The sequence below is a fragment of the Pongo pygmaeus genome, chromosome 10, assembly GCF_028885625.2.
Source record: "Pongo pygmaeus isolate AG05252 chromosome 10, NHGRI_mPonPyg2-v2.0_pri, whole genome shotgun sequence".
In the NCBI taxonomy this organism is placed as follows: Eukaryota; Metazoa; Chordata; class Mammalia; order Primates; family Hominidae; genus Pongo; species Pongo pygmaeus.
The window spans coordinates 93283114-93309696 of NC_072383.2; the positions used below are offsets into that span (position 1 = coordinate 93283114).

Sequence of the window (26583 nt, forward strand, 5' to 3'; positions counted from 1 at the left end):
CTGGGCTGGGCACAGTGACTCATACCTGTAATCCCAGCACTCTGAGAGGCCAAGGCGTGTGGATCGCACAAGGCCAGGAGTTCAAGACCAGACTTGCCAACATGATGAAACTTCGTCTGTACTAAAAATACAAAAATTAGCTGGGCATGGTGGCGCATGCCTGTAATCCCAGCCACTCAGGAGGCTGAGGCAGGAGATTCACTTGAACCTGGGAGGCGGAGGTTGCAGTGAACTGAGATCACGCCACTGCACTCCAGCCTGGGCGACAGAGTAAGACCCAGCACCCCCCCAAAAAAAAAGAAAAAAAAAAAGAAAAAGATTCAATTCTGATGACAATGAATTTATGGCAGACCTAGAACTAGAACCCAGGACCTATGTCTGCCAATCCCCCTAAATTTTTCCCTAAACCACATTCTCCACATGTCCCAAAAATCACAAAACAAATGACCAGCATAACTGGTCCCACAGCACCCCAGCCAGTCTCTTCCTTCCCACATCACTACTCTTCCCTCTCAAGTGTGATCGCTTACCTCTCAGCCAAAATGTGTTTTCAGTTCTCTTCACTGGGAGGCAGGGGAGCAAACCAACAACAAAACTGGACATTTTTTCTCTTCTGAGTAGCTGGAGAATCCTAAATTCATGCAGACTCAAACGACAATCACCCATTCATTCTAAATGTGTTTTTCCCCCATCAATCCTTATAAATAGCCTTCACCTCACTCTCCTTTGCTGTGTAAGGTGGAGAGGGACTGGGGTCCCTGGAAACACATGCATGAGCTTCTATGGGCACTTAAGCATCAATCCAAGGGACTTCCAGATGGTTGACAAGAGGCATCTCCTACAGCTTCTTCCATAAGAAGAACCAAAATAGCGAGTAGATAGTCACACTTCAAATAGATCATCTAAGATAGAACACTGGAATTCAACAGAGAAATGACAGGAAACATCTAAAGCAGGGAAGGAGAGAGAAGCAAGGCAGCCTACTCTGCCAGGGTGGGCCAGGATCCAGGACAGGCTCCCCAATGGAGAGAAAGGGTAAGTGCCACGTTTCTACCACGGACTCCTGCAATCTTAGCCACAAGAGAGCCCCTCCACTCTGGGGGGCCCAGAGACTAACCTAAGGCGCTGCCTGGAGACTGTGCAACCAGAGACATTGCTCCAGAGGGGGAACTCATGCTGGGTTCCTCAAACCCCAAGTCTTAAGCACCTACAGCACAGTGCCACTTTGAAAGCCCAGCCCCCACCAGACTGCAACCAGTCCGGGCCCAACAGCCCCTGCATCTCCACATCCCTGGAGTCCCACTGACATTTCTCCCCCTCAGCCACCATTGCAGGGGCCAAGAAGGCAGCCACTGGAAACAACTCGACCCAGTCTTCACCCCCTGCAGAGGGGCAGCTGTGCATTTTCACATGCCCCAGGATAATTCCACTGACCACAGCTAGTCATGCAGGTAGTTATGGGCCAAAGCTAGTGAAGTACACATCCCTCAGACCCCTGCCTATGGCTGCTCCCACTGAAAGCAACCCTGCCCTCCCCAGTAGCAGGGCCACAGCACATAGGCTGCTGCCTGCACCTGGCCATTTCCCCAGCAGCCTATAGGGATCACCCTACCCCTGCCTACCACAGCCGGTGCCTACACACGCCACCAGGGGTGGGGCAGAGGACAGCTTGACTGAGATTTATCCCAGGGATGCAAGCATGGCTCAACATATGCAACTCATCACATAAACAGAATAAAGGACAAAAACCACATGATCATTTCAACACACACAGAAAAACCATTTGATAAAATTCAATATCCCTCCGTGATTAAAAAAAAAAATTCTCAACAAACTCGGCCTAGAAGGAACATACTTCAACATAACAAAGGCCATATATGACAAACCCACAGGTAACATCATACTGAACGGGGAAAAGCTGAATGCCTTTCTTCTAAGAACTGGAATAAGACAAGGATGCCTACTTTTACCACTCCTATTCAACAAAGTACTGGAAGTCCTGGCCAGAGCAATTGGGCAAGAGAAAGAAATAAAAGGCATCCACATCAGAAAAGAAAACGTCAAAGTGTCTCTCTTTGCTGATAATATGATCTTATGACTAGAAAAACCTAAAGACTCCACCAAAAAACTCTTAGATCTGATAAATAAATTCAGTAAAGCTTCAGGTACAAAATCAACATACAAAAATCAGTAGCATTTCTATACGCCAATAATGAACTTGCTGAAAAAGAAACCAAGAAGGCAATCCCATTTACAATAGCTATAAAAAATAGAATATCTAAGAATAAATTTAACCAAGGAGGTTGTCTTAGTCCATTTGTGTAGCTACATCTGAGGCTGGGTAATCTATAAAGAAAAGAGGTTTATTTGGCTAATGGTTCTACAAGCTGTACAAGAAGCACAGCACCAATATCTGCTACTGGAGAGGGCTTCCCGGCTGCTTCTACTCATGGCAGAAGGAGAACGGGAGCTGTTGTATGCAGAGATCATGTGGTGAGAGAGAGGAAGCAAGAGGGAGGAGAAGAAAGCACCGGGCTCTTTTTAACAAGCACCTCTTGTGGGAACTAATAAAGTGAGAACTATCCACCCAGGAAGGACATTAATCTATTCATGAGGGATCTGCTCCAATGACCTAAACACCTGCCATGAGGCCCCATCTCCAACATGGGAAATAAATTTCAACATGAGGTTTCGTGAGTCAAATATCCAAACTATAGCAGAGGTAAAGGATCTCTACAAGGAAAATAACAAAACACTGATAAAAGAAATTTAAAAGAACACAAACAAATGGAAAGACATCCCATGCTCAAGGATCAGAAGAATTCATATTGTTAAAATAACCATACTGCCCAAAATACCAACATCATTTTTCACAGAAATAGACAATTGTAAAACTCATATAGAACCATAAAAGAGCCCAAATAGCAATACTGAACAAAGCTGGAGGCATCACACTACCTGACTTCAAAATATATTACAAGGCTATAGTAACCAAAACGGATGGTATTGGTATGAAAACAGACACAGAGACCAATGGAATAGAATAGAGAACCCACAAGTAAATCCACATATTTGTAACTAATTGATTTTCGACCAAGCCTCCAAAAACACACATTGGGAAAATGACACCCCATTCAATAAATGGTGTTCAGAAAATTGGATTGCCATATGCAGAAGAATGAAACTGGACCACTATCTTTCAACATATATAAAAATCAACTCAAGAGAGATTAAAGACTTAAACATAAGACCCAAAACTATAAAACTGCTAGAAGAAAACATAGGAAAACCTCACAAGCACAGGAATAAAGAAAAAAACAAAAATAGAAAAATGGAACTATTTTAAACTAAAAAGCTTCTGCACAGCAAAGGAAACAATCAGCAGAGGGAAGAGACAACCTGTTGAATGGGAGAAAATATTTGCCAACTCTTCATCAAACAAAGGACAAACATCCAGAATATACAAGAAACTCAAACAACAGTGAACAAACAAATAAATAATTCCATTGAAAAGTGAGCAAAGGACATGAATAGACATTTTTTAAAAGAGGACGTACAAATGGCCAAGAAGTATATGAAAAAAAAAATGCTCAACATCACTAGTCATCAGAGAAATGCAAATCAAAACCACAAGATCTCTTACCCAGTTAGAATGGCTATTACTAAAAGACAAAAAAATGCTGGCAATGATGTGGAAAAAGGGAACTCTTACACACTATTGGTGGGAATACAAATTAGCATATCCATTGTGGAACAAAGTTTGGAGATTTAAAAAAAAAAACTAAAAATAGAACTATAGTATGATCCAGCCATCCCACTACTAAGTATTTATCCGAAGGAAAATAAATCAGTATGTCAAAGGGTAGGTACACGTGCATGTTTATTGCAGCACTATTCACAATAGCAAAGATATGGAATCAACCTAAGTGTACCTCAATGGATGAATGAGTAAAGAAAATATAGTATATATACATAATGGAATACTATTTGGCCATAAGAAATGAAATCCTGTCATTTGCATCAACACGGATGGAACTAGAGATCACTATGTTAAGTGAAATAAGCCAGGCACAGAAAAACAAATACTACTCATATGTAGGAGCTAAAAAATAGTTGATGTCATGGAAGTAGAAAGTAGAATGATAGACACTAGAGGCTGGGAAGGGAGAGGGGGATGAACAGAGGTTAATGGGTACAAACCTAGACTTAGATAGAAGGCATAAGTTCCAATATTCGAGAGCAGAGTAGGGCCAGGCGCAGTGGCTCATGCCTGTAATCCCAGCACTTTGAGAGGCCGAGGCAGGAGGCTCACGAGGTCAAGAGATCAAGACCATCCTGGCCAATGTGGTGAAACCCCATCTCTACTAAAAATACAAAAATTAGCTGGGAGTGGTGGCATGTGCCTGTAGTCCCAGCCACTCAGGAAGCTGAGGCAGGAGAATCCCTTGAACCTGGGAGGCGGAGGTTGCAGTGAGCTGAGATCGCGATACTGCACTCCAGCCTGGTGACAGAGCGAGACCCCATCTAAAGAAGAAGAAAAAAAAAAACTAGAGTAGGGTGACTACAGTTACAAACCGTGTATTGCAGTATTTCAAAGTAACTAGAAGCAAAAACCTGAAATACCCAACACAGAGAAATGATAAATACTAAAGGTGATGGGTACCCTGACTTGATCATTACATATTCTATGCATGTAACAAAATATGACATGTACCCCATAAGTATGTAAAATATCATGTATCCATTTTTTAAACCCACAATCAAAAAAAATAAACAAAAAAGAATTAGCTTCCCCTGAAATTAAGAGCCAAGGATACTTCAACGGGCTTGGATACAGAGCCACAGAAACACCGCGTCTCTATCAGATCCAAGCCCTGGCCTTCCTCTGCCCTCCCTGGTGCTGCTCTTTCAACCAACATTTGGCTTTCTTCTGTGTGCACGGCACCATTCATTTGCTCCCGTGGCTGCTCATGTGTATGTCCTGACATAGGAGTCAGCCTCATTTTGTGCCATCTACCACGAGGGTGCAACCCTCCTTCTAGTACAGCTATGTCAGCCCCTGCCACTCAGACACCCAGCCCCTGCTCTGTGCTGCTAGGCACTGTGGTTTCCAGCTAGCCCTGCAGCTAAAGCTAAATGATGCTCTGGACTGCAAAGCTTCCCGTAGTCCTTCCAGCATCATAAGAAAAATCCATTTGAGAGCAGTGAGCATTGATAATACCTTTAATAAATACAGTGTTGGCTCAATCTGCTCTATTTTCAATTAAGATTTTAGCTCTCACACAGCAGGGTTTTAATAGGAGTCCTAAGCCTGGGAGTAGGTCATTGAGAATTTATAACACCTTTTCTAATGAACCAAATAGCAAGACTTTTGCCGCCATCCCAGGTTGCTTTTGCATTTGTTTTTAAGTCTTCTTCTGTCTCCCATTGCTCCAAAACATAGTTGAGGACATTTTCCTCTCATGAAACTATGTTACTCCTTCCCCACTAGTAATTACTACCTCAGTTTCTTATTCCCTTACAAAGCTTTTTAATAGGACTAGTAATCCAAGGGAGAAACTAATTAGTAGATGGAATTTTTCCTTGTAATATGCTGTGGTCAAAAACATGCAAATTCTCACCAGGATCCCAAGAAATGAAACACATGTCCCAAGAAGATTCAACACATGAAAGGGGAGATGTGATCTCTCTGCCAATACTTCATGTTTCCCTCAAGATGACTTCTGCAGGTTTTGGCAGCAGGCTCCAGATAACATCACATCCCTATAAATCAGCTCCGCCATGCAGATGTGATTTAGTTAGTTATTCCCAAGAACAACAGGAGGTTGATTTGGACTTCATATTGGAGGTAAATGAAGGGGCCAGCCTTAGAGACTCTGACCTCTTTGTTGTGGGACAGAGGGACTATCTTGCTTACTACACCAAGGTATTAGCTTCCTGACTTGAAGTTTGTATTCCAAGATGTGTCCCACTAAAGAGATGGGCAGGAGATGACAGGACTCAAATAGGCCTTCAGAGTCATGAAACGGCGGATATAGAAGAGGCCACAGGCGTTATCAAGAAAAACAGCGAGTTAAACGGACACATGAGTAGAAGAATGGTGAATGAAATAGAACAGATATGTGTGCATAAATGCAGTAAATTCCCAATGTCAAGGTTTGTGATATGCCACGTGCTTGTGCCTTTTTTCAACCTTTCCACTCATTCAACAAATAGTTATTGTGTGCCTAATGGGTACCAGGTTCCCAATAGTACTAAGCACTAGGGAAATGGTGGTGAACTAGACTCTTTTTTTTTTTTTTTTTTTTTTGAGACAGGGTCTTTTTCTGTCACCCAGGCTAGAGTGCAGCAACGCAATCATGGCTCATGGCAGTCTCGACTTCCCAGGCTCAAGCGACCCTCCCACCTCAACCTCCCGAGTAGCTGGAACTACAGGTGTGCGTCACCATGTCTGGCTAATTTTTAAATTTTTCTTGTAGAGACGGGGTCTCTATATGTTGCCCTGGCTGGTCTCAAACTCCTGGACTCAAGCGATTCTTCTGCCTTGGCCTCCCAATGCGCTGGGATTATAGGCATGAGCCACCACGTTTATCCAACATTTCTCTCTTTTTTTTTTGAGACAGGGTCTCGGTCTGTTGCCCAGGTTGGAATGCAGTGGCATGATCATGGCTCACTGCAGCCTTGACTTCCTAGGCTCTAGCGTTCTTCCCACCTCAGCCCCCCAAGTAGCTGGGACTACAGGCACATGCCACCACGCCCAGCTAATTTTTGTATTTTTTGTAGAGACAGGGTTTTGCCATGTTGCCTAGGCTAGTTTCAAACTCCTGGACTCAAGTGATCCTCCTGCCTTGACCTCCCAGAGTGCAGGGATTACAAGCATGAGCCACAGTGCCCGACCGACGTTTCTTCACATCGCTTATAGTCTAGAGTTTACAGTTTAGTTAATAAACAAAATTACAACTGCTGCCCATTAAAAAAAAATGCAAGTCAAATGGTTGGAAAAGGGAGAGTTTAATACATTTATTGACATTCTGAACAACCGAGAATTATCATAGATACAATAAAAGGGTTCTAAATTTATCGGTAAGTAGACTTACCTTAACTACTTTACATATATATATACACACACACACACACACACATATATATATATATATATATATATGCAAACCAAAATAACAATTCTATTCACTCAGAAAATGTTTATCGAGGACCAGCTATATGCTAGTCACAAAGTGACTGACAAAAGTCCTGTCCTGGGCAGGGCACAGTGGCTCACGCCTGTAATCCCAGCACTTTGGGAGGCCGAGGCAGGTGGATCACTTGAGGTCAGGAGTTCGAGACCAGCCTGGCCAATATGGTGAAACCCCATCTCTACTAAAAATACAAAAATTACCCAGGCATGGTGGCACATGCCTGTAGTCCCAGCTACTTAGGAGGCTGGGGCAGGAGAATGGCATGAACCCGGGAGGCGGAGGTTGCAGTGACCTGAGATCACACCATGGCACCAGGCCCAAGCAACAGAGTGAGACTCTGTCTCACAAAAAAAAAAAAAAAAAAAAAAAAAAAAAATCCTGTCCTTAATGAGCTCATAATCTAAATAAAAAGATGAAAAAAACTAACAAAGAGCTGCAATATGGGTGACAAAGTCTTTAACGAAGGATGGAAAAGTTTTGAGAGAATGGGGTGGGGCAGGTTATCACCTTATTAGGGGTGGGAGGAGGGCAGTACTTGGGACTTGAAGCTGAGCCTTGAAGGGTGAGTGAGGTGATACCAGGCAGGAAGGAGTTGAGGAGTCCCTTTCAGATGGAGGCAACAGCATGTACATTCCTAACTGAAAATAGTGCCTGCTGGGTGGGCAGGGAGTGCATCTGGGCAGCAGCCAAAGAGAAGCCTAGAAAAGGAAACAGAAGCCACACCCTGAAGGACTCTGTCCGCCCTGACAGTGTGGCTGGACATGATCTCGTGGGCAATGGAAGGCTACCACTGTGTCTTGACCGACAACATGATTAGATCTGCATGTTGGAAACGTGGTTCTGGCTGACGTAACATGTACTTCCTCCACCACCGAAGCTGTGGCTGCAGATGGAAAAACCAGAGGAAGGGAAATGGCCTAGGTGAGCAATGTTGGTGCAGTGGCAGAAGGAGAAGCATCTTCATTTTTTCTTTCAACTTTGATTCCAATGAAAGAAACATGTCTAAAAAGAGTTTATCCATCATGACTCAGTCGGATCTCTTCATAACCACCAAATCCTACAATCATATTACAAGAGGAATAAAACTGCTTGACCTAGTAATTTCTTGTTTTGAGACAGGGTCTTGCTCTGTTGCCCAGGCTGGAGTGCAGTGACTCACTGCAGCCTCAACCTCCTGGGTTCAAGCAATTCTCCCACCTCAGTCTCCTATGTAGCTGGGACTACAGGCACACAAGCCACCATACCTAGCTAACTTTTAAATTTTTTTGTAGAGACAAGGTCTCACTGTTTTGCCGAGGCTGGTTTTGAACTCCTGTGCTCAAGTAATCTGCCCACCTTGGCCTCCCAAAGTGCAGGATTACAAGTGTGAGCCACAGCCCCTGGCTGATCTAGTGATTTCATTAAGGAATTCCCAAGAAAACAATCTAGATGAGAGAAAATAATTTTTCTCAAAGATGTTTTTAACTGCGCTACTTAAAATAGCCAACAAATGAAAATAATCCAAACATCTAAAAATAAAGGATGGTTAAGCCAAATGTCATCTATCAACATGACTAAATACTACATAAACATTAAATTAACCACAGCCATGCACGGGAATGTGTATGGGAGCAAAAGCAGACTCCAAAACATGATATGCACTCAGCTATAAGCTGAAGTACCTATTATGTGCCAGGCCCAATGCTAGGTTCTGGGGACACAGAAATACAACAGACAAGGTCCCTGTCTTCTGAACTCACAGTTCACTAGGAAAGCTGGACTCACACAATTATAACAAGAACAAAGCATGGCACAAAGAGAGCCCAGAGGAGGAGCTGCCCAACTTACAGCCAACACACAAACACAACACAAATGTGAATGTTCAAGTCTGCAGCAGAATCACTCATCAGTTATAAATTTTGATGACCCCAAACACATACCTGTTAATTTTGTTGGTCAGGTGTGGTGACTCACACTGTAATCCTAGCACTTTTGGAGGCTGAGGCAGGCAGATTACCTGAGGTCAGGAGTTCAAGGCCAGCCTGGCCAACATGGTGAAACCACGTCTGTACTAAAAATACAAAAAAATAAGCCAGTCATGGTGGCATACGCCCAGCTACTCAGGAGGCTGAGGCACAAGAATCGCTTGAACCTGGGAGGTGGAGGTTGCAGTGATCTGAGATCATGCCACTGCACTCCAGCCCAGGCAATAAAGTGAGATTCCGTCTCAAAAAACAAAAATTGTTAGATTATCCTGGATATGTAAAACTTAAGATGAGGAACACTCAAATCCCCAAGAATATTGCATGGAGCCTTTTAAGAGTCCTTGGATGCTAGTTTGAGAAACAAAGATCTAATAGCAGGAAGGGGCCTGTATTAGTCCATTTTCACACTGCTATAAAGATACTACCTGAGACCGGGTAATTTATAAACAAAAGAAGTTTAACGGACTCAGTTCTGCACAGCTGGGGAGGCCTCAGGAAACTTAGAATCATGGTGGAAGGCAAAGAGGAAACAAGGCACGTCTTACATGGCAGCAGGAGAGAGGTGGGGAACGGCCAAACACTTTTAAACCGTCTGTTCTTGTGAGAACTCACTATCACAAGAACATCATGGGGAAAACTACTGGGGATTACAATTCAAGATGAGATCTGTGTGGGAACACAGCACCAAAGCAAATTAACTCCAGTGGACAGGAAGGAAGACAAAGGCCCAATAGCATCTGGCTCCTGATTAGGGTCAAGACGGAGGAAGAATCAGAGATGATGTCAAAGTTTGAAGCCTGTGCCTCTGGAAAAATGGCAACAGGGCTCCCTGATATAAGAAACCTAAAAGAAAAGATCAGGTTTGAGAGTAAGAATAAATTCCATTTTTCATATATTGAGTTTAAGAAACATTAGAGAGTAGGAAAGTGGTGGTATTCAGGAATTTGCTGAAAATTATCTCTGGAGACTTGGAGACACATGGTAGAGACCCAGCATCCAAAGTCATCTTCCAGGCTGGGCGTGGTAGCTCACGCCTGCAATCCCAGCACTTTGGGAGGACGAGGCGGGAGGATCACTTGAGTTCAGGAGTTCAAGACCAGCCTGGCCAACATGGTGAAACCCCGTCTCTACTAAAAATACAAAAAAATTAGCCAGGTGTGGTGGTGTGTGCCTGTAGTCCCAGCTATTTGGGAGGCTGAGGCTGAGGAACTGCTTGAACCCGGGAAGCAGAGGCTGCAGTGAGTCAAGATCGTGCCATTGCACTCCATTCTGGGTGACACAGCGAGACTCCATTTCAAAAAAAAAAACAAAGTCATCTTCCAGAGATAGCTGAAGCTTGAAATGGATGCTGCACAACAGGTACGAACACATCCAACTGCATTACTACACGTACAAGATACTCCCCTGTTAGTCCCTCACATATTTGTTAGGCATCTACTTACTTTCAAAGGATTATCTCCTTAAAATTAAGAAAAACAGGGACATAGTATAAAGGATCAGAGTGAATACACTGATCTCATATTTTTTCCATGGGAAAAATTCTCTACTTTTATAATGAATACAGTTTGAAAGATGATTTGATTTTAAAAAGGATTAATATTAAAGCTCATTTTCTCTACAGTGATTTACTTCATGATCATCTTCCTTCTAACCTGTGAACTTCCAAGATAAGGACTGTGGAACTATGCCTTATTTAAATTGCTAACAAAGTACCTGGAAAATAGTAAATACTTAATATTTGTGGTAGGAGCTTTGCAAACAGAAGAATACTTTGCAGTGGCTCTCAAACATCAGGAAGTTGCCGAGTACTATATGAGAGCATTTGTGTGTATGTACGTACTACTGAATTCTACTGTGGTAAACAATCTGGGCTTCCAGTGTGGAGGTGGATGCTTTCATTCATTTGAAATCTACAATTACTCACATGTAAATTAGCAGCAATGCAGAAAATGTGAGAAATTCAGAATTAGTTTATCTTTTTAGAACTACTGAGATTCTTTTTGTGTTTGTGATCTATATGTGCCAACACTACAATTGCGTTATTTCCAGAAATAACTCCAAAAGACATTTTCAATGATGAGTTTTGAGTAGCAAAACTGGAAAGGATATTGTCAATCTGTTGTACATTTATGATGTGCACAATCTAGGCTTTCTTTCACAAATATGCTTCAATGCACAGAAGAAGGTGAAAACACACCACAAATCTAGGAGCTGCAGAGGGAGAGCTGAAGGGCTAAAAAATGCAATTTGAGTTCATTCACCAGGTTGGACAATGAAACACCAGCTCTCGCTCTACTTCTACTTGCTGAAACAGACGTCCCCGAGAAGATAAAGGGAAGATACTTTGTACCCCCTCCTGACCCTCTTTCTTCCTATACCTTTATTGTTCATGAAGACAAATGGTATGAAATTTTAGTGAAAAAGTCCAAGCTTGGGTTGAGGGAAGTAATTTGGTTTACCTAAATCCATTGCTGAGGTTTGTGGAACATATCAGAGCTTCCCAAACTCTAAAAAATTTAGACTTCTAGGTCCTATCATAGAAATTCTGATTCTGTAAGTCTGGGGTGAGCCTGGGAATTTGTATTTCCTGAAAGCCCCACTCACTCCCACAACTGATTCTAATAACCAGCCCAGTTTGTGAACCATGAACGAGAGACTACACTCAGACTTGGCAAACATAAACTGTCTCACTTGATCCTGACAAGTCAAGTGCATGTCAATCATCTCTATTTCACAGATGTGAAAAATAAGTCACAAGCCTGTATGTGTCAGTTTAGAGGTCATAGTGCAATGCTGCCTCCATTACACCATTATTTGAGCACCAAATTTCTGAGCATAGGTGAACTCTAACCTGATCTTGGGTCTCATCTCACAGGCTATTCATGCAACCAACCAACTAATAACTGTGGTGTGCCTGAACAGTTCTTGCACCTGTCCATAGTTCAGAGAGACCTCTGCATCCCAAATAACCACTATTCACTATATAAGCACTAAAAAAAATCCATTCAAATAGAACTTCAATAAATTTGTATTAGAGCACACAGCTTGTAATACTCAACTAATTTCATTTTATAACCAGTAATGGGAAATTAACTGAAAATGAATAAAGAAAACAAATAGATCTTTCCAAACCCACTTCTGCAAAGGAAACAATATCCTTGCCCTCACTACTTCTGTAACATTCTGCTGAATGCTAATTGCTTTATTTTAATTTTAATGCATAATTCTACATTTCTGATTAATGTAACTTACCAGGATCCCAAAGAACAGAAATGAGATCCCACGTCATCAAGAAAGGGTACCATGAGCATCAAGTAGAGGTGCATGAGGGAGAGAGAGAGGAGGCAGCAAGTGATGAAGGCGGAAGACTGAAATGTCCTGGTTTCAGTTGGGTTTCTGGTTTTCTATCCACGTCATTCTGCATTACCTCCTGAAAATGTAGACGGGCTTTGGCAGAAAAGGATGGCTCACATACTGGAAAACAATTGCACACATACCTGGAATACATTAGAGGAATCTCTAATGCTTTAGGGCAAAGGGTGGCAAATTACAATCCACCAGCCAAATCCAGCCCATGACCTGTTTTCATATTATCCACAAGCTAAGGATGGTTTTTACTGTTTAAATGATTGAAAAAAAATCAGAATAATAGTATTTTATGACATGTGAAAATGATATGAAATCCAGATTTCAGCGTCCATAAGTAAAGTTTTATTGGAACACAACCACATTCATTCATTTCATGTGTTGTCTATGGTTGCTTTCACATTTTAAGGCAGAGTTAAGTCATTGCAATCTGATATACATTTCCTTTGATATTGGCCTGTAAAGTATATCACAATCGAGTTATCCCTGCGTGAGTGTCCCAATATTGAATTGAGACTATTCCTGTGGCTTCTTAGCCCAAAAACAGGGGCGGGGAGGGCCTTCTGCACATTCAACTCCATTATTGGAATGATGAATGCATAAAGAGAGGAGCCCAGCATACTAACTCAGCAGAGCCGTCTGCACAGGCTGCGTTTGAGCCTTCCTTTCAGCAAAGGGAATAGGTAGCTTTACCCTGTCAGCAACTATCTCGAGCACTGTTGTCATTTTCCCAGCATCAATATTCAAAAATCAGAACTGCAGGCCGGGCGCGGTGGCTCACGCCTGTAATCCCAGCACTTTGGGAGGCTGAGGTGGGTGGATCACGAGGTCAGGAGTTCAAGACCAGCCTGACCAACATGGTGAAACCCTGTCTCTACTAAAAATATAAAAATTAGCTGGGCTTGGTGGTGCGCACCTATAATCCCAGCTACTCAGGAGGCTGAGGCAGGAGAATCGCTTGAACCTGGGAGGCGGAGCTTGCAGTGAGCCGAGATCATGCCACTGCACTCCACCCTGGGTGACAGAGCAAGACTCTGTCTCAAAAAAAAAAAAAAAAAAAGCCAGAACTGTGGCATGTAAAGCATAATTCAGAGCTGAATAGCAGGAGCCACTGTCCTCCCTTCCGCTGAAGGCAGGAGGGAAGCCTGTCAGAGGCCAGAGAGTTCTGGTCTATTAGCAGCAGCCTAATTTTTGCCATCTCTGAAGGCAACACAAATTATAAAGCATTTGCTACTGTTGTACCAGTCAGCTAATTCAATTGTCAGAACATTTCAAACCCCATAATTTGGATGGGAAAGAGAGGGGGAGCCTTGCTCTTATGAATTGCCTGTTGGACTATTCCATGTCACAGCTTGCTTGGGGGTGAGAATAAGAAAATATTCTCTATCAGGAAATTAACATTTGTAAGTACCCTGGACAGCTAAATAATAAGCATAATGGTTTAGAATCAAAGTAACCAAAGCGGTTCATTATTAACATTGCAAGTAAATATTTTAATTTGTGGCTTTACTACACACACGGATTGCTGGGTCAACGGTTACAGTATTTTTACTCATCTTTCAAACTACACATAATTCAGTCCTCTTTGCCAGTGTTTTTACCTAAACCCTCTGTGAATGACACTTTCTAGTTTCATGATATAACTAGTCCTTAGATTCCAAGGTAATAAAGGCGCCCTTCTACTCAAAAACTTCATGGGCTTATTTCCCTCTTGCAAACTTAAGTATGCTTTAATGAGCCATTACACTCATTTGAATTCCAGCTCTGCGAGGGACTAGCTGGATGTGTACGGATCCAAAACCTCATTTCCCTGAGCCCCACTCTCCACCTGAGAAAATGGGATTAATGCCACTACTTCAAGTGGTGGTTTTTGACTCAGTAAATTTACTTTAAAAACCATTGAATTATACATTTAAAACAGGTCAGTTTTACAATATAAAAATCATTCCTCAAGAAAGTTATTAAAATTTTAATTTGAAAAACTGCTCGAGACCAGTCTGAGTAACATAGCAAGACCCCATCTCTAAAGAAAAAAAAAATTTTAATTGTACTTAAAAGAAGGCCGGGTGTGGTGGCTCACACCTGTAATCTCAGCCCTTTAAGAAGCTGAGGCAGGAAGATCACTAGTGGCCAGGAGTTCCAGACCAGCCTGGGCAACAAAAGAAGACCCCCAACTCTACAAAAAATGAAAATTAATAATGTGATTAAAAGTAAAAATAAAAAGAGGCAGCCATGAACAATAAACTATCAGTGAATAAAGCAAGACAGGACTGTCTGCAGAATAAAGAGTGCAATTGTAAGATAAAGGAAAACGTGCTGTTTGAGCAGAAGATACCAGGAGAAGGTCAGAGTAGCCAGATCATGCTTGAGGAAAAAAGATGGGACTTCGAAGAATATGTTCAGATGCCATGTCCTGTTTAAAATTAAATTCCCCTGACACCACAACACCTCTCTCCTGTCTGGAAAACTTACCTTTTTTTCTAGGCTGTATTTTAGATATGTTTTTGCTAATGCAGTCATCACACTGCATGGTAACTATTTGTTTAAAAGTCTGATCCTCAGTAAACTAAGTTCTTAGGGCTCAGGGGCCATGCATTTTGGCAGCCGTAGTCCGTAACTCAGCCTAAGAATGTTAGATAAATGAATGAATAAATGTTGCTTACTGCAAAAAGGAAAAAGATGGTTTTGAAGAGTCAGTGAAATATACATATGTATATGCAAAACGTGTGTATGTATTAGCATAATGCCTTGCACATAGCAATCATTAAGTGATTTTTTAATTATTACTAATAAAACATGCCAAGAACTGCACTACAGTTCAAGTCAATTTTGAAGCAAGTCTAGTCTAACAACAACAACAAAATGTTCAAACGCATGGAAAATAAGTAGACCTAAATTTAGATGATCCCCTGCCCTATTACTAAGGTTTAAAGGCCTAGATATGGGCCAGACTTCAAAAAGCCTCACAGAACCATCTACAATTTGAGATCAGAATCCTCCACATTCACTGTTAGCAGTAATTCTACTCTCACTAAACCTTGTGCTTGCAGGCTTGTTGCCATTTGAGTAGCAGTTGATGGGCTTTCTGAGGATTCGTTCTTCAAGATTTTGGTCTGAATAACAAAGGAAATGGATAAATTCCTGAATATACAACCTACCAAGACTGAACCAAAAAGAAACAGAAAACCTGAACAGACCAATAATGATTAATGAAACTGAATCAGTAATAAAAAATCTCCCAGAAAAAGAAACCCAGGACCAGATGACTGTCTTGTGGAATTCTACAAGACTTATAAAGAAGAACAACACGAATTCTTCTCAAAGTATTCCAAAAAATTAAAGAGGAGAAAATTCTTCCTAATTCATTCTATGAGACCAGCATTATCCTGATACCACAACCAGACAAGGACCCAGCAAAAAAAAAAAAATAGAACTACAGGTCGGGCGTGGTGGCTCATGCCTGTAATCCCAGCACTTTGGGAGGCCAAGACAGGTGGATCACCTGATGTCAGGAGTTCGAGACCAGCCTGGCCAACATGGTAAAACCCCATCTCTACTAAAAATACAAAAAATTAGCCGGGCGTGGTGGTGGGCACCTGTAATCCTAGCTACTCATGAGGCTGGGGCAGGAGAATTGCTTGAACCCAGGAGGCAGAGGTTGGAGTGAGCAGAGATTGCGCCATTGCACTCCAGCCTGGGCAACAAGAGAGAAACTCTGTCTCAAAAAATAAATAAATAAATACTACAGGCCAGTATCTCTGATGAATATAAATACAAAAATTTCTCAACAAAATACTAGCAAGCTGAATCCAACAACACGTCAAAGGGATTTATCTCAGGGATGCAAGGATGGTTCAACACACACAAATCAATAAATACATCAATAGAATAAAGGACAAAAACCACTATTATCTCAACAGATACAGAAAGAGCATTTCATAAAATTCAACCTCTCTTTATGACAAAAACTCTCAACAAATTAGGCACAGAAGGCACATACCCTCAACATAATAAAAGCCATAGATGACAAGCCCTCAGCTACAATCATACTGGAAGGCTTTTATGAATCCTTCAGACTAGGTTAGGAACACCCACTACAGTACCCCAGTAATTGATCCTTCCTTTGCAACCATATATGCCACAATTCATGGTACTGCTTAACTATCTTCTCAGAGCCTGCAAAGTCTGCAAGATCAGAGCCATGCAGAGCTTGCTTACCCACAGTGGATTCCTAGCACATAGAAGGAAGTCAATGTTAAAATATGTGTTTGATGAGTGTTACCACATTACATTTAGTCTACATGCCAACACCTATAAAACAGCTTCAGTTCTTTCCTTCAGCTTGAAGATATGCACAATTCTAAACTCAGAAAGTTGCATATTATCTGCAGTATTCATATTTTATTCTCCTGATGCTTTGGTGAATGCTGTCTCTACCACCAGAGCAGTTGATCAAAAGAAGCAAGAGGTGGCAAGCCTCAAAACTAACCAGCTTGATTTTCTAATCTTTTTTTTTAAGCCCCATGTATTTTTCCACAGTGTCTCACCTCAGTTACAAGGGAGGCACGATGCCCGAAATCTTGTCAGAATTAAAATTATTAAAGTAGAAAGGCTTTTGGCAAAAGAATTTAAAGTTCCTATTTTGTGTGTATGCTGGGATTTTCAGCTGAAATCACAGCTGGGTGTACTCAGCCACTGCCAGGGACAGAGGCTGTAAGTTTACCAGCAGTTTATCTAGAGCAGAAGCTCTCAATTTTAAACTCCCAACCTTCCATCCCATCTTTTTTTTTTTTTTTTTTTTTTTGCATAAATATAAGAGCACAGACTCTGGCGCCAGAATGCCTCATTTAAAATCCCTGCTACATCATTTATTGGCCACGGTATGTTGGGAAAATTACTTAGCATTCAACATCTAGCTTCCTCACTTGAAAATGGGAATAAAACAGCACCTATTTCATAGGTTTGTTGCAAGGATTAGATGAGTTAATTACATGAAAGGTGCTTAGAGTAAGGGCTGAGTAAATATTAGCTATCCTTATTATTAAACACAGCTAGGGGCATAGGAATACATGTGGAGGAGAAGGGATGTGAAACAGAACAGAGAAGACAGCAAAAGTAATCTGCTGTGTAATGATGAGAATGGAGCACTTTCCACAGATTATCACAGACCTCAGGAAAACCTTTCAGCGCAGGTTAACCCGTCCAAGCCACATAGCCAGTAAATAGCTGTGCTGGACTTGAACCCAAACAGTTTGTCTCCAGAGATCCCATCCTGAACCACCAAGAAACACTGTCTCCCATCATCACACTTTCCCCTTTAGGGAAAGGAATTCCTGGGTTGTGAAGTGAAGCAAAAGGATGTGAGGAATGAAGAGAAAGAATGGATAAACAAGAGAAGGCCGGACTCATCTGTTTTTTCCATTTATAAGAGGTAAAATGACAGGTTTCCCTTTATCATCCCTTCACAGTCATAAAAGAGCCCGCTGTCTCTGCAGACACTTGGCTTTGATTTCAGTAGGCCAAGTTGAAATCAAAATCACTGTTAAAGAATTCAAAAGATTGACAGATCTTTTTCAACCCAGCAAGATCCAAATGTGAAATAGAAATGATGGACATGAAGTACAAAGGGTAGGCAGGAGAACAGTGGATGGGGTCATTAGGGATACCAGAATGTCACCTGTGTCTAGAGTGGCAAGACTAGCAGAGGTGCTCTAGAGTCAGAAAGACAACGGATTCAAATCCTAGTTTGGTTCTGTACTACCAGAAAAATGACTTAACCTCTCCAAGGATCATTTTTTTCATCTGTAAAATGGGGATAAGAACATCTGCCTCTCCATGGATAAACCACTTTGATACAGTTTCCAAGAAGAAACCGGGAGACAGGCACTCACACTGGTAGATGTGTAAACTGGTTCAATCTCTATGGATACAGTCCGGTAATACAGCTCTTTTTTCAAACTTGACAAACTTATATAGCACTTAAAATGTGCCAGGCACTACACTAGGCACTTTACAAACAGTATTTGATTCTGGAGGCACGTTGTAAAAATGGTGGCAATGATTCCCGTCACTGTATCCCTGCATCCCTGACCTTGCAGAGTCCCCTCCTACACAGATTCTGAGCTTGACTCTTGCTTTGGTCAATGGAACAGCAGCAAATGTGACACAAGCAGAGGCTTGAAAAGTGCTTGAGCTCCACCCTCCTGGGCTACTCTATGGAACCCTGAGACCACCATGTGAAGTAGCTAGGCTACTGGAGCATGAGAGATTGCATGCTGTCCCAAATGAGTCCCTGATGACCAACACATCTGTCAAGCACCAGACATGTGAGTGAGGCCATCCTAGACTGCCCAGCCTCCAGCGGACCCACAAGCTGACCACAGAAGCAGAACCAGAAGAGCCACTCAACCAACCCACAGATTTGTGAGCCAAGTAAAATGGTTATTGTTTTAAGCCATGATGATTTGGGGTGATTTGTTGTACAACATAAACTGATAGAATCCTCATAACAATCCTATTAGGTAGCTACCATTATTATCCCTATTTTGCAAATAAAGCAACTGAGGCAAAGAGGGGTTAAGTGACTTGCACGACATGTAAATGGCAGAGCCAAGACTCAACTCCAAGCAGTCTGTCTACGGGTCTGTGCTCCTAACGCCTACACTATGTTGCTTTACCTACTGAAAATACAAGTATTCACATCACTTGACCCAGAAATTCCACTGCTATTTATCATATAAATATGCTTGCACACATGCAAAATCATGAATATATAAGATTATTCACTGCATCATTGTTGATAATAGCAAAATACCAGGAAAAAAATTCTAGTGCAGGCATACCTCGTTTTAGTGTACTTCCCTTTATTGAACTTCACAGATATTGTCTCTTTTACTAATTGAAGGCTTGTGGCAACCCTGTGTCCAGCAAGTCTATCTGCACCGTTTTCCAATAGTATATGCTCATTTCATGTCTTTGGGACAATTTTGGTAATTCTCCCAATATTTCAAACTTTTTTATTATTACTATATCTGTTATGGTGATTTGTGACCACTGGTGTTTAATGATACTATTGTAATTGTTTCGGGGCACCATGAACCATACTCACACGAAATGGTAAACTTACTATATAAATGTTGTGCACATCCTGACAGCTCTACCCACCAACTCCTCTCTCTCTTTCCTTGGGCCTCTCTATTCTGAGACACAACAATATTGAAATTAGGCCAATTAATAACCTTACGATGGCCTCTAAGTATTAAAGTAAATGGAAGAGTTGTCCATCTCTCACTTTAAATCAAAAGCTAGCAATGATTAAACTTAGTGAGGAAGGCATATTGAAAGCTGAGACAGGCCAAAAGCCAGGCTTGTTGCAGTGAATGGTCAGCCAAGTAGTAAACACAAAGGAAAAGTTCTTGAAGGAAATTAAAAGTGCTACTCCAGTGAACACATGAATAATAAGAAAGCAAAACAGCCTTATTGCTGAAGGGGAGAAAGTTTTAGCAGTCTAGATAGAAGATCAAACCAGCCATAATTCCCTTAAGCCAAAACCTAATCCAGGGCAAGGTGCTAACTCTCTTTAATTCTATGAAGGCTGAAAGAAGAGAGGAAGCTGCAGAAGAAAAGTTTGAAGCTGGCATAGGTTGGTTCATGAGATTTAAGGAACGAAGCCGTCTCTGTAACATAAAAGTGCAGGGTGAAGCAACAAGTGCTGATAGAGAAGCTGTAGCAAGTTATCTGGAAGATGTAGCTAAGATCAGTCATGAAGGTGACTACACTGAATAACAGATTTTCAGTGCAGACCAAACAGCCTTATATTGGAAGAAGATGTCTACCAGGACTTACATAGCTAGAGATGAGAAGTCAGTGCCTGGCTTCATGGCTCCAAGAGACAGGCTGACTCTCCTGTTAGGGACTAATGTAGCTGGTGACATTAAGTTGAAGCCAATGCTCATTTACCATTCTGAAAATCCTTGGGCTCTTAAGAATTATGCCAAATTGACTTTGCCTGTGTTCTATAAATGGAGCCACAAAGCCTGGATGATAGCACATCTGTTTACATCATGGCTTACTGAATATTTTAAGCCCACGTTGAGACCTACTGCTCAGAAAAAAAATAAAAAGATTCCTTTCAAAATATTAATGCACATTGACAATGCACTTAGTCACCCAATATCTCTGACGGAAATATCCAAGGAGATTGATGTTGTTTTTGTGCCTGATAATACAACATCCATTCTTCAGGCCACGGGTCAAGAAGCAATTTCAACTTTCAAGTCTTATTACTTAACAATACATTTTGTAATGTTATAGCTGCCATAGTGAGCCCCCTGATGGCAAAATAAATTGAAAACCTTCTGGAATGGATTCACCATTTTTACATGCCATTAACAACATTCTTAATATGAACATTTACAATATCAACATTAACAGGAGTCTGGAAGATGAGTCCAACTCTTATGAATGACTTTCAGAGGTTCAAGACTTCAGTGGAGGAAGGAACTGCACTGGAAACAGCAAGAGAACCAGAATTAGAAGTGGAGCCTGAAGGTGTGACTGAATTGCTGCAATCTCATAAAATTTGAATGGATGAGGCTTCTTATGAATGAGCAAAGAAGTGGTTTCTTGAGATGAAACTACTCCTGGTGAAGATGCTGTGACATTGTTGAAATAACAACAAAGACTTAGAATTTTACATAACTTTAGTTGATAACACAGGCAGGATTTGAGAGGATTGACTCCAATTTTGAAAGAAGTTCTACTATAGGGAAAATGCTATCAAACAGCATCACATGCTACAGAGAAATCTTTCATGAAAGAAAGAGTCAATCCATGCAGCAAACTTCATTGTTGTTTTAAGAAATTGCCACAGCTACCCCAACCTTCAGCAACCACCCCGCTCTAGTCAGTCAGTAGCCTTCAACACTGAGGCAAGACCCTCCACCAGCAAAAAGATATGACTCACTGAAAGCTCAGACAATTGTTGGCATCTTTTAGCAATAAAGTATTTTTATTTAAAATATATACAGTATGCCACAGGGTGCAGTGGCTCACGCCTGTAATCCCAGCACTTTGAGAGGCCAAGGCAGGCAGATCAGCTGAGGTCAGGAGTTTGAGACCAGCCTGACCAACATGGAGAAACCCCATCTCTACTAAAAATACAAAATTAGCTGGGTGTGGTGGTGCATGCCTGTAATCCTAGCTACTCAGGAGGCTGAGGCAGGAGAATTGCTTGAACCCAGGAGGCGGAGATTGCAGTGAGCCAAGATCGCGCCATTGCACTCCAGCCTGGGCAATAAGAGTGAAAATCCATCTCAAAATAAAATAAAATAAAATATATACAGTGTGCTTTTTTAAACAATGCAATTGCATACTTAATAGATTACAGTGTAGTGTGAACATAACTTTTATATGAAACTAAAAAATTGTTTGATTCACTTTATTTAGATATTCACTTTAATGGGATGGTCTGGAATCAAACCTGCAACACCTTCAAGTTATGCCTGTATATTCACATTTACAGCTATAAAGAGAACTTGGGGCTGGGCGCAGTGGCACCTCACCTGTAATCCTAGCACTTGGTGAGGCCGATATGGGAGGATTCCTTGAGCTAAGGATAGTTCAAGACCAATCTGGGCAACAGAGTGAGACCCCTATCTCTACAAATAAAAAAAAAATTAGCCAGGTGTGATGGCACGTGCCTGTAGTACCAGCTACTCCACAGGCAGAGGTGGGAGGATCACTTGAGCACAGAAGGTTGGGGCTGCAGTGAGGTAGGACTGCACCACTGCACTTCAGCCTGGGAAACAGAGCAAGACTCTGTCTAAAAAAAAAAAAAATATATATATATATATACATATAAAGAGAACTTCATAAATCTATAAATACCAATCTTGTATGAGAGAAAAAAGCGTGGTGAAGAAGAGTATACTTATATGCTACCATTTGTGCTTTTAAAAACGAAAAGCCTGAATATATAACTGCTTATATATGCATAGATTATTTCTAGAGGGACAGAAGAGATGAGTTAACAGCAATTGCTTCTAGGAAAGGGAACTAGCTGTCTGGGCAACAGAATAGGAAGGCTTATTTTCATTGTAAGCTTTTGATAGCTTTTAAATTTTATACTATGTAAATGTATCACCTATTAATTTTTAACTTAAAAGGTTGTTATGAAAATGAAGGAAGCCAGTAGATGCCTGGCACGAAGAAAATAATCAATAAATAGTAGCTACCAGCCTGGACAATACAGTGAGATCTCATCTCTACAGAAAATTAAAAAATGAGGCAGGAGGATCGCTTGAGCCCAGGAAGTAGAGGCTGCAGTGAGCCGTGATGGTGCCACCGTACTGCCACCTGGGTGACAGAGCGAAACCCCGCCTCAAAAAAAAAAAAAAAAAGTAGCTATCATTATAATTATTCTCCCACAACTGCTTTCTAACTTTTTCTAACACAAATAATTTTTTAAAGCAACCAATCCTCTGTAACTCCTGGCTTGCATGGAAAGAGCTCATTTTGGATTCAAAAATAATGAAGGAAATACGAAGGAGCTATGTGAAGAGATGAAAGAAGACCCAACCATGGGGTTCTCTGGTGTTCAAAGCCCTGGGCAGCACGGTATACACATCAGCCTTTTGTCAGAGTCCATTTGGGCTGCTACAATCAAATCCCATAGACTGGGTGACTTATAAACAACAAAAATGCATTTCTCACAGTTCAGGAGACTGGAAAGTCCGAGATCACGGCCCCAGCAGATTCAGTGTCTGGTGAGGGCCCACGTTCTAGTTCAGAGATGGTGTCTTCTCACATCATGGAAGGGACAAGGAAGCTCTCTGAGGCCTCCTTTATAAGGTTCTGCCCTTGTAACCTGATCACCTCCCAAAGACCCACCTCTTAATACCATCACCTTGAGGGTTAGGATTTCAACACACGAACTGCGGGAACCACAAACATTCAGACCACAGCTTCCCTCTTCAGAGCAACCCAAATACCGGGCATCTTCTGTGCTCCTACCCTGTACATTCCCTACACACCTTCTCTTTCACTCAAGGACACCAAATGAAAGTAATTACTTTTGATTCTAATAGTGCGTCTGCACACTCTCTCTCTGCAGTTACTGATCTGCCACAGTTGAAGGGCTGCCACATGCGTCTGCCAAACTGCCAAATTATGTGCTTCTCCAGAACCAGACAGGGTCTGGGGCAGAAACAAAAAGTTTGTAGGTAACCGAGTGTAATGTCAAGAGCCAGGGCTTTGGAGTCCAGCAAACCTGGGCACAAATCCTGCTCTATTTTCTTCATAGCACTCATCACTATCTGAAACTACATTATTTGTACATTTGTTTACTACTTTATTATCTGATTTCTCAGTTTGAATGCGGCCTCCAAGAGAACAAGGCTTTTGTATGTCATGTTCCTCACATATTCCTAGAGCTCAGAACAGTGCCTGCACATAGTAGGTGCTTAATACACGTCTTATGGAGATGGGGGCTGGGGATTTAAAATGCAGATTGCCGAGCTCCAGTTTCAGAGATTCTGACTCATTAGGTTTGAAAACAGAGCCTAGGAATCTGCATTTGCAGCAAGCATCCATCTCTTTCATCCTAAGGCAGGTAGTAGGCAGATCACATGTTAAGATTCTCTGGTCAATGCCCTCCATCTCCAAATCGTGATTCTCCTTCTAACACGCATTTCTACGGATCTCATCCAGGCTCTTTTCTTTAATTACCCTGAGGCACTGAGGGTAAAAGGAGGTTGCTGACCCCTAAATTTGGAGTTCAAACAAGTAATCTCACCACGGCCAGTTTCCATTTCTGCTGCATGCCAAACTAGCTGGCCAGCCTGGCTGGAATCCTGTTCTCCCCAGAAACACCTGAGCAGGTCTGGACTAGCTCCAAAAGTATAAGCCAGGTAAATTTCCGTGTCAGCTCATTGAGAGTCTTTCCAGGGGCAGCTGGGGCCAATTCACATTTGCTCTTTACCCCTCCAAAGACACCTCCTTCGACACACACACACAGAACACTTAATTCTGGCACCACCAGCAAAAAGCGGCCCGAGTTCCCTTGGAAGCAGCCCAGCCGCTGAGAGGCAGAAATCTCTGAAAGGGCCACTCAGATGACCAAAGCAATAGGCGCCTACGTACCTTACAACAAGCCAACCTCAAGTTCCAACCTAGAGAAATGCATGGACTCTGGTGGGAGAGTCTTATTCCGTTTTTGTTTTCTTTTTTTTTTTTTTTTTTTTTGGTTTGGTTTGGTTTTCTTCCATTTCTTCTCAGCCTTGTCTCTTCAGAAAATATCCCTCCACCCCTTCCTTGGCGCGTAAACTGTCTTCAGGGTGGCCTTAGGAGTTCTGGGACAATGTGGAGGGTACCTAATAGGATTTCCTTAAGTTTCCTCTACTGCTTTTCCACACATATTAATGCCAAGATCCTGTATTTGATTAAAGCACCTTCTATTTCCAAAGTTAAAATACAAACGGCATACCGGGTCTGGTAACTTACAAAGTCGCCAGCATCTTCGTGTCAATTAACTTCCCCAGACAAGTAAGAACGAGCTGCACTAGTGCCCGCGCTCTCTCCGGGGCTAACAGCAAGCAGCACCAGTCCCCCAAGCTGTCCCTGGAGGTGGAAGAGCCCCTGCAGCTGAGCCTGTTTATTTTTCGTTTTTCCACAGGCAGCCTTGGCTGGAGGGTGGGGGTGAGCGCGGGCCCCCTGGCACCTGCCGGTAAAGCAGCAGCCGCAGCCCCCGAGGGCGCCCCAGGCCAGGAGCTGCGCGCCGTCGGCGGGCCGTGCCTGGGGGAGACTCGCGCCTTCCAAACGCCGGAGTGCAGGCATCCTTCCTCTCCCCAACCCCAGCCCCGGCCTCGACCTGTCGCCCACCTGGCCCGGACCTGGGGCTGGTTCCTTCTCTGGGGTGTGCGCCAAGGGAGCCCCACCGACGCCCAGCAGAGCTGCCCGGGTTCCCAAGGAAGGACCGGGGCGCTGGGCAGAATTCTGGCAGCCAGGCGGGCGTGAGGGGCGCCGGAGAAGGGGCTCGCCAGCAGGTGTGGGGCGGAGCGCCGGGCGCAGCCCACCTCGCAAGCGCGGGCCCAGGGCTCCGACGTGCCAGCGCAGCCCCGAAGAGTGCGGGCCCGAGGTCCCCGCGGCGCCCCTTCCCCTCCTCAGTCCCCCGGGGGCGACCGCGCTCCCCGCCGAGGTCCGTCCCCGCCGCACCTTCACCATTCCCGCTGGGAAGACCCCGGCGCACGCCCCCGCCCCCGCACCCCGGGGCGACGGCGCACTCACCCTCCGCATGGTGTCTGGGCCGTCCGGGCGGGGCTCGGCGACTTGGGCGCGAGAAGGGCTGGGCGGGCGGCGACGCTCGGCCGGCCGGGAGCTCCGCGCTGCCCCCTCCTGCACACGCCTGCGCCGCGGCCGCCGAGCCGGCGGGGGCGGGGCGGGGGAGCGCTGGCCGCGGGGTCCCCGGGGCTCTCCCGGGCTGCGGCGGCGGCGCGGAGCCTGCCAGGGGCGCACTGAGCTCGCGGAGCTCCCGGGCCCCGGGGCCCTTCTGCAGCCGTCGCAGCGCCCCCGCCTCCTCGGGCCGCTTCGCCCCTCTCCTCTTCCTCGAGTTCCGGCCCCACCAGGAGCGGAGCGAGTCTCCGATGCCTGCTCCGCGGCCCCCAGAACTGAGTTGGAGAAGCTTAGGGGTGAAAGCTGGGCCCACCCTACAGGGACCCCAAGTTTGCGGAGCAAGAGGGGATTGGCGGAGAGCGCAGATGGCAATTCTCACCCGCCTTAAAAGTACCACCTTAAAATTCTCCCCATGGGATGGGAAGGTGGCTCGCTAATGTCCGTTCCTACTCTTCGTTTTCTTTTTAATTTTTCAGACAGGGTCTCGCTCTGTCCCCCAGGCTGAGCGCAGGGGCGCGATCTCGGCTCACTGCAGCCTTGAACTCCCAGGCTCAAGCGATCCTCCCGCCTCAGCCTCCCCAGTAGCTGGGACCACAGGCAAGTGCTCCACTACGCCCGGCTAATTTTTGTATTTTTATTATTTTGTAGAGACTGTCTCGCCATTTTGC

The 26583-nt window shown here is 43.4% G+C and overlaps 1 protein-coding gene across 1 annotated transcript in view; it reads right to left on the minus strand.

The window, feature by feature from the left end:
* The window catches only part of TMCC3 (transmembrane and coiled-coil domain family 3), a 306024-nt gene extending 280196 nt beyond the window's left edge, over window positions 1–25828 (minus strand). The window contains exon 1 of the mRNA XM_054443395.2: window positions 25811–25828. Coding sequence (XP_054299370.1) covers window positions 25811–25819 — 9 coding nt within the window. The 5' untranslated portion in view covers window positions 25820–25828. The remainder of the gene's footprint in view (window positions 1–25810) is intronic.
* Window positions 25829–26583: the final 755 nt, after the last annotated feature.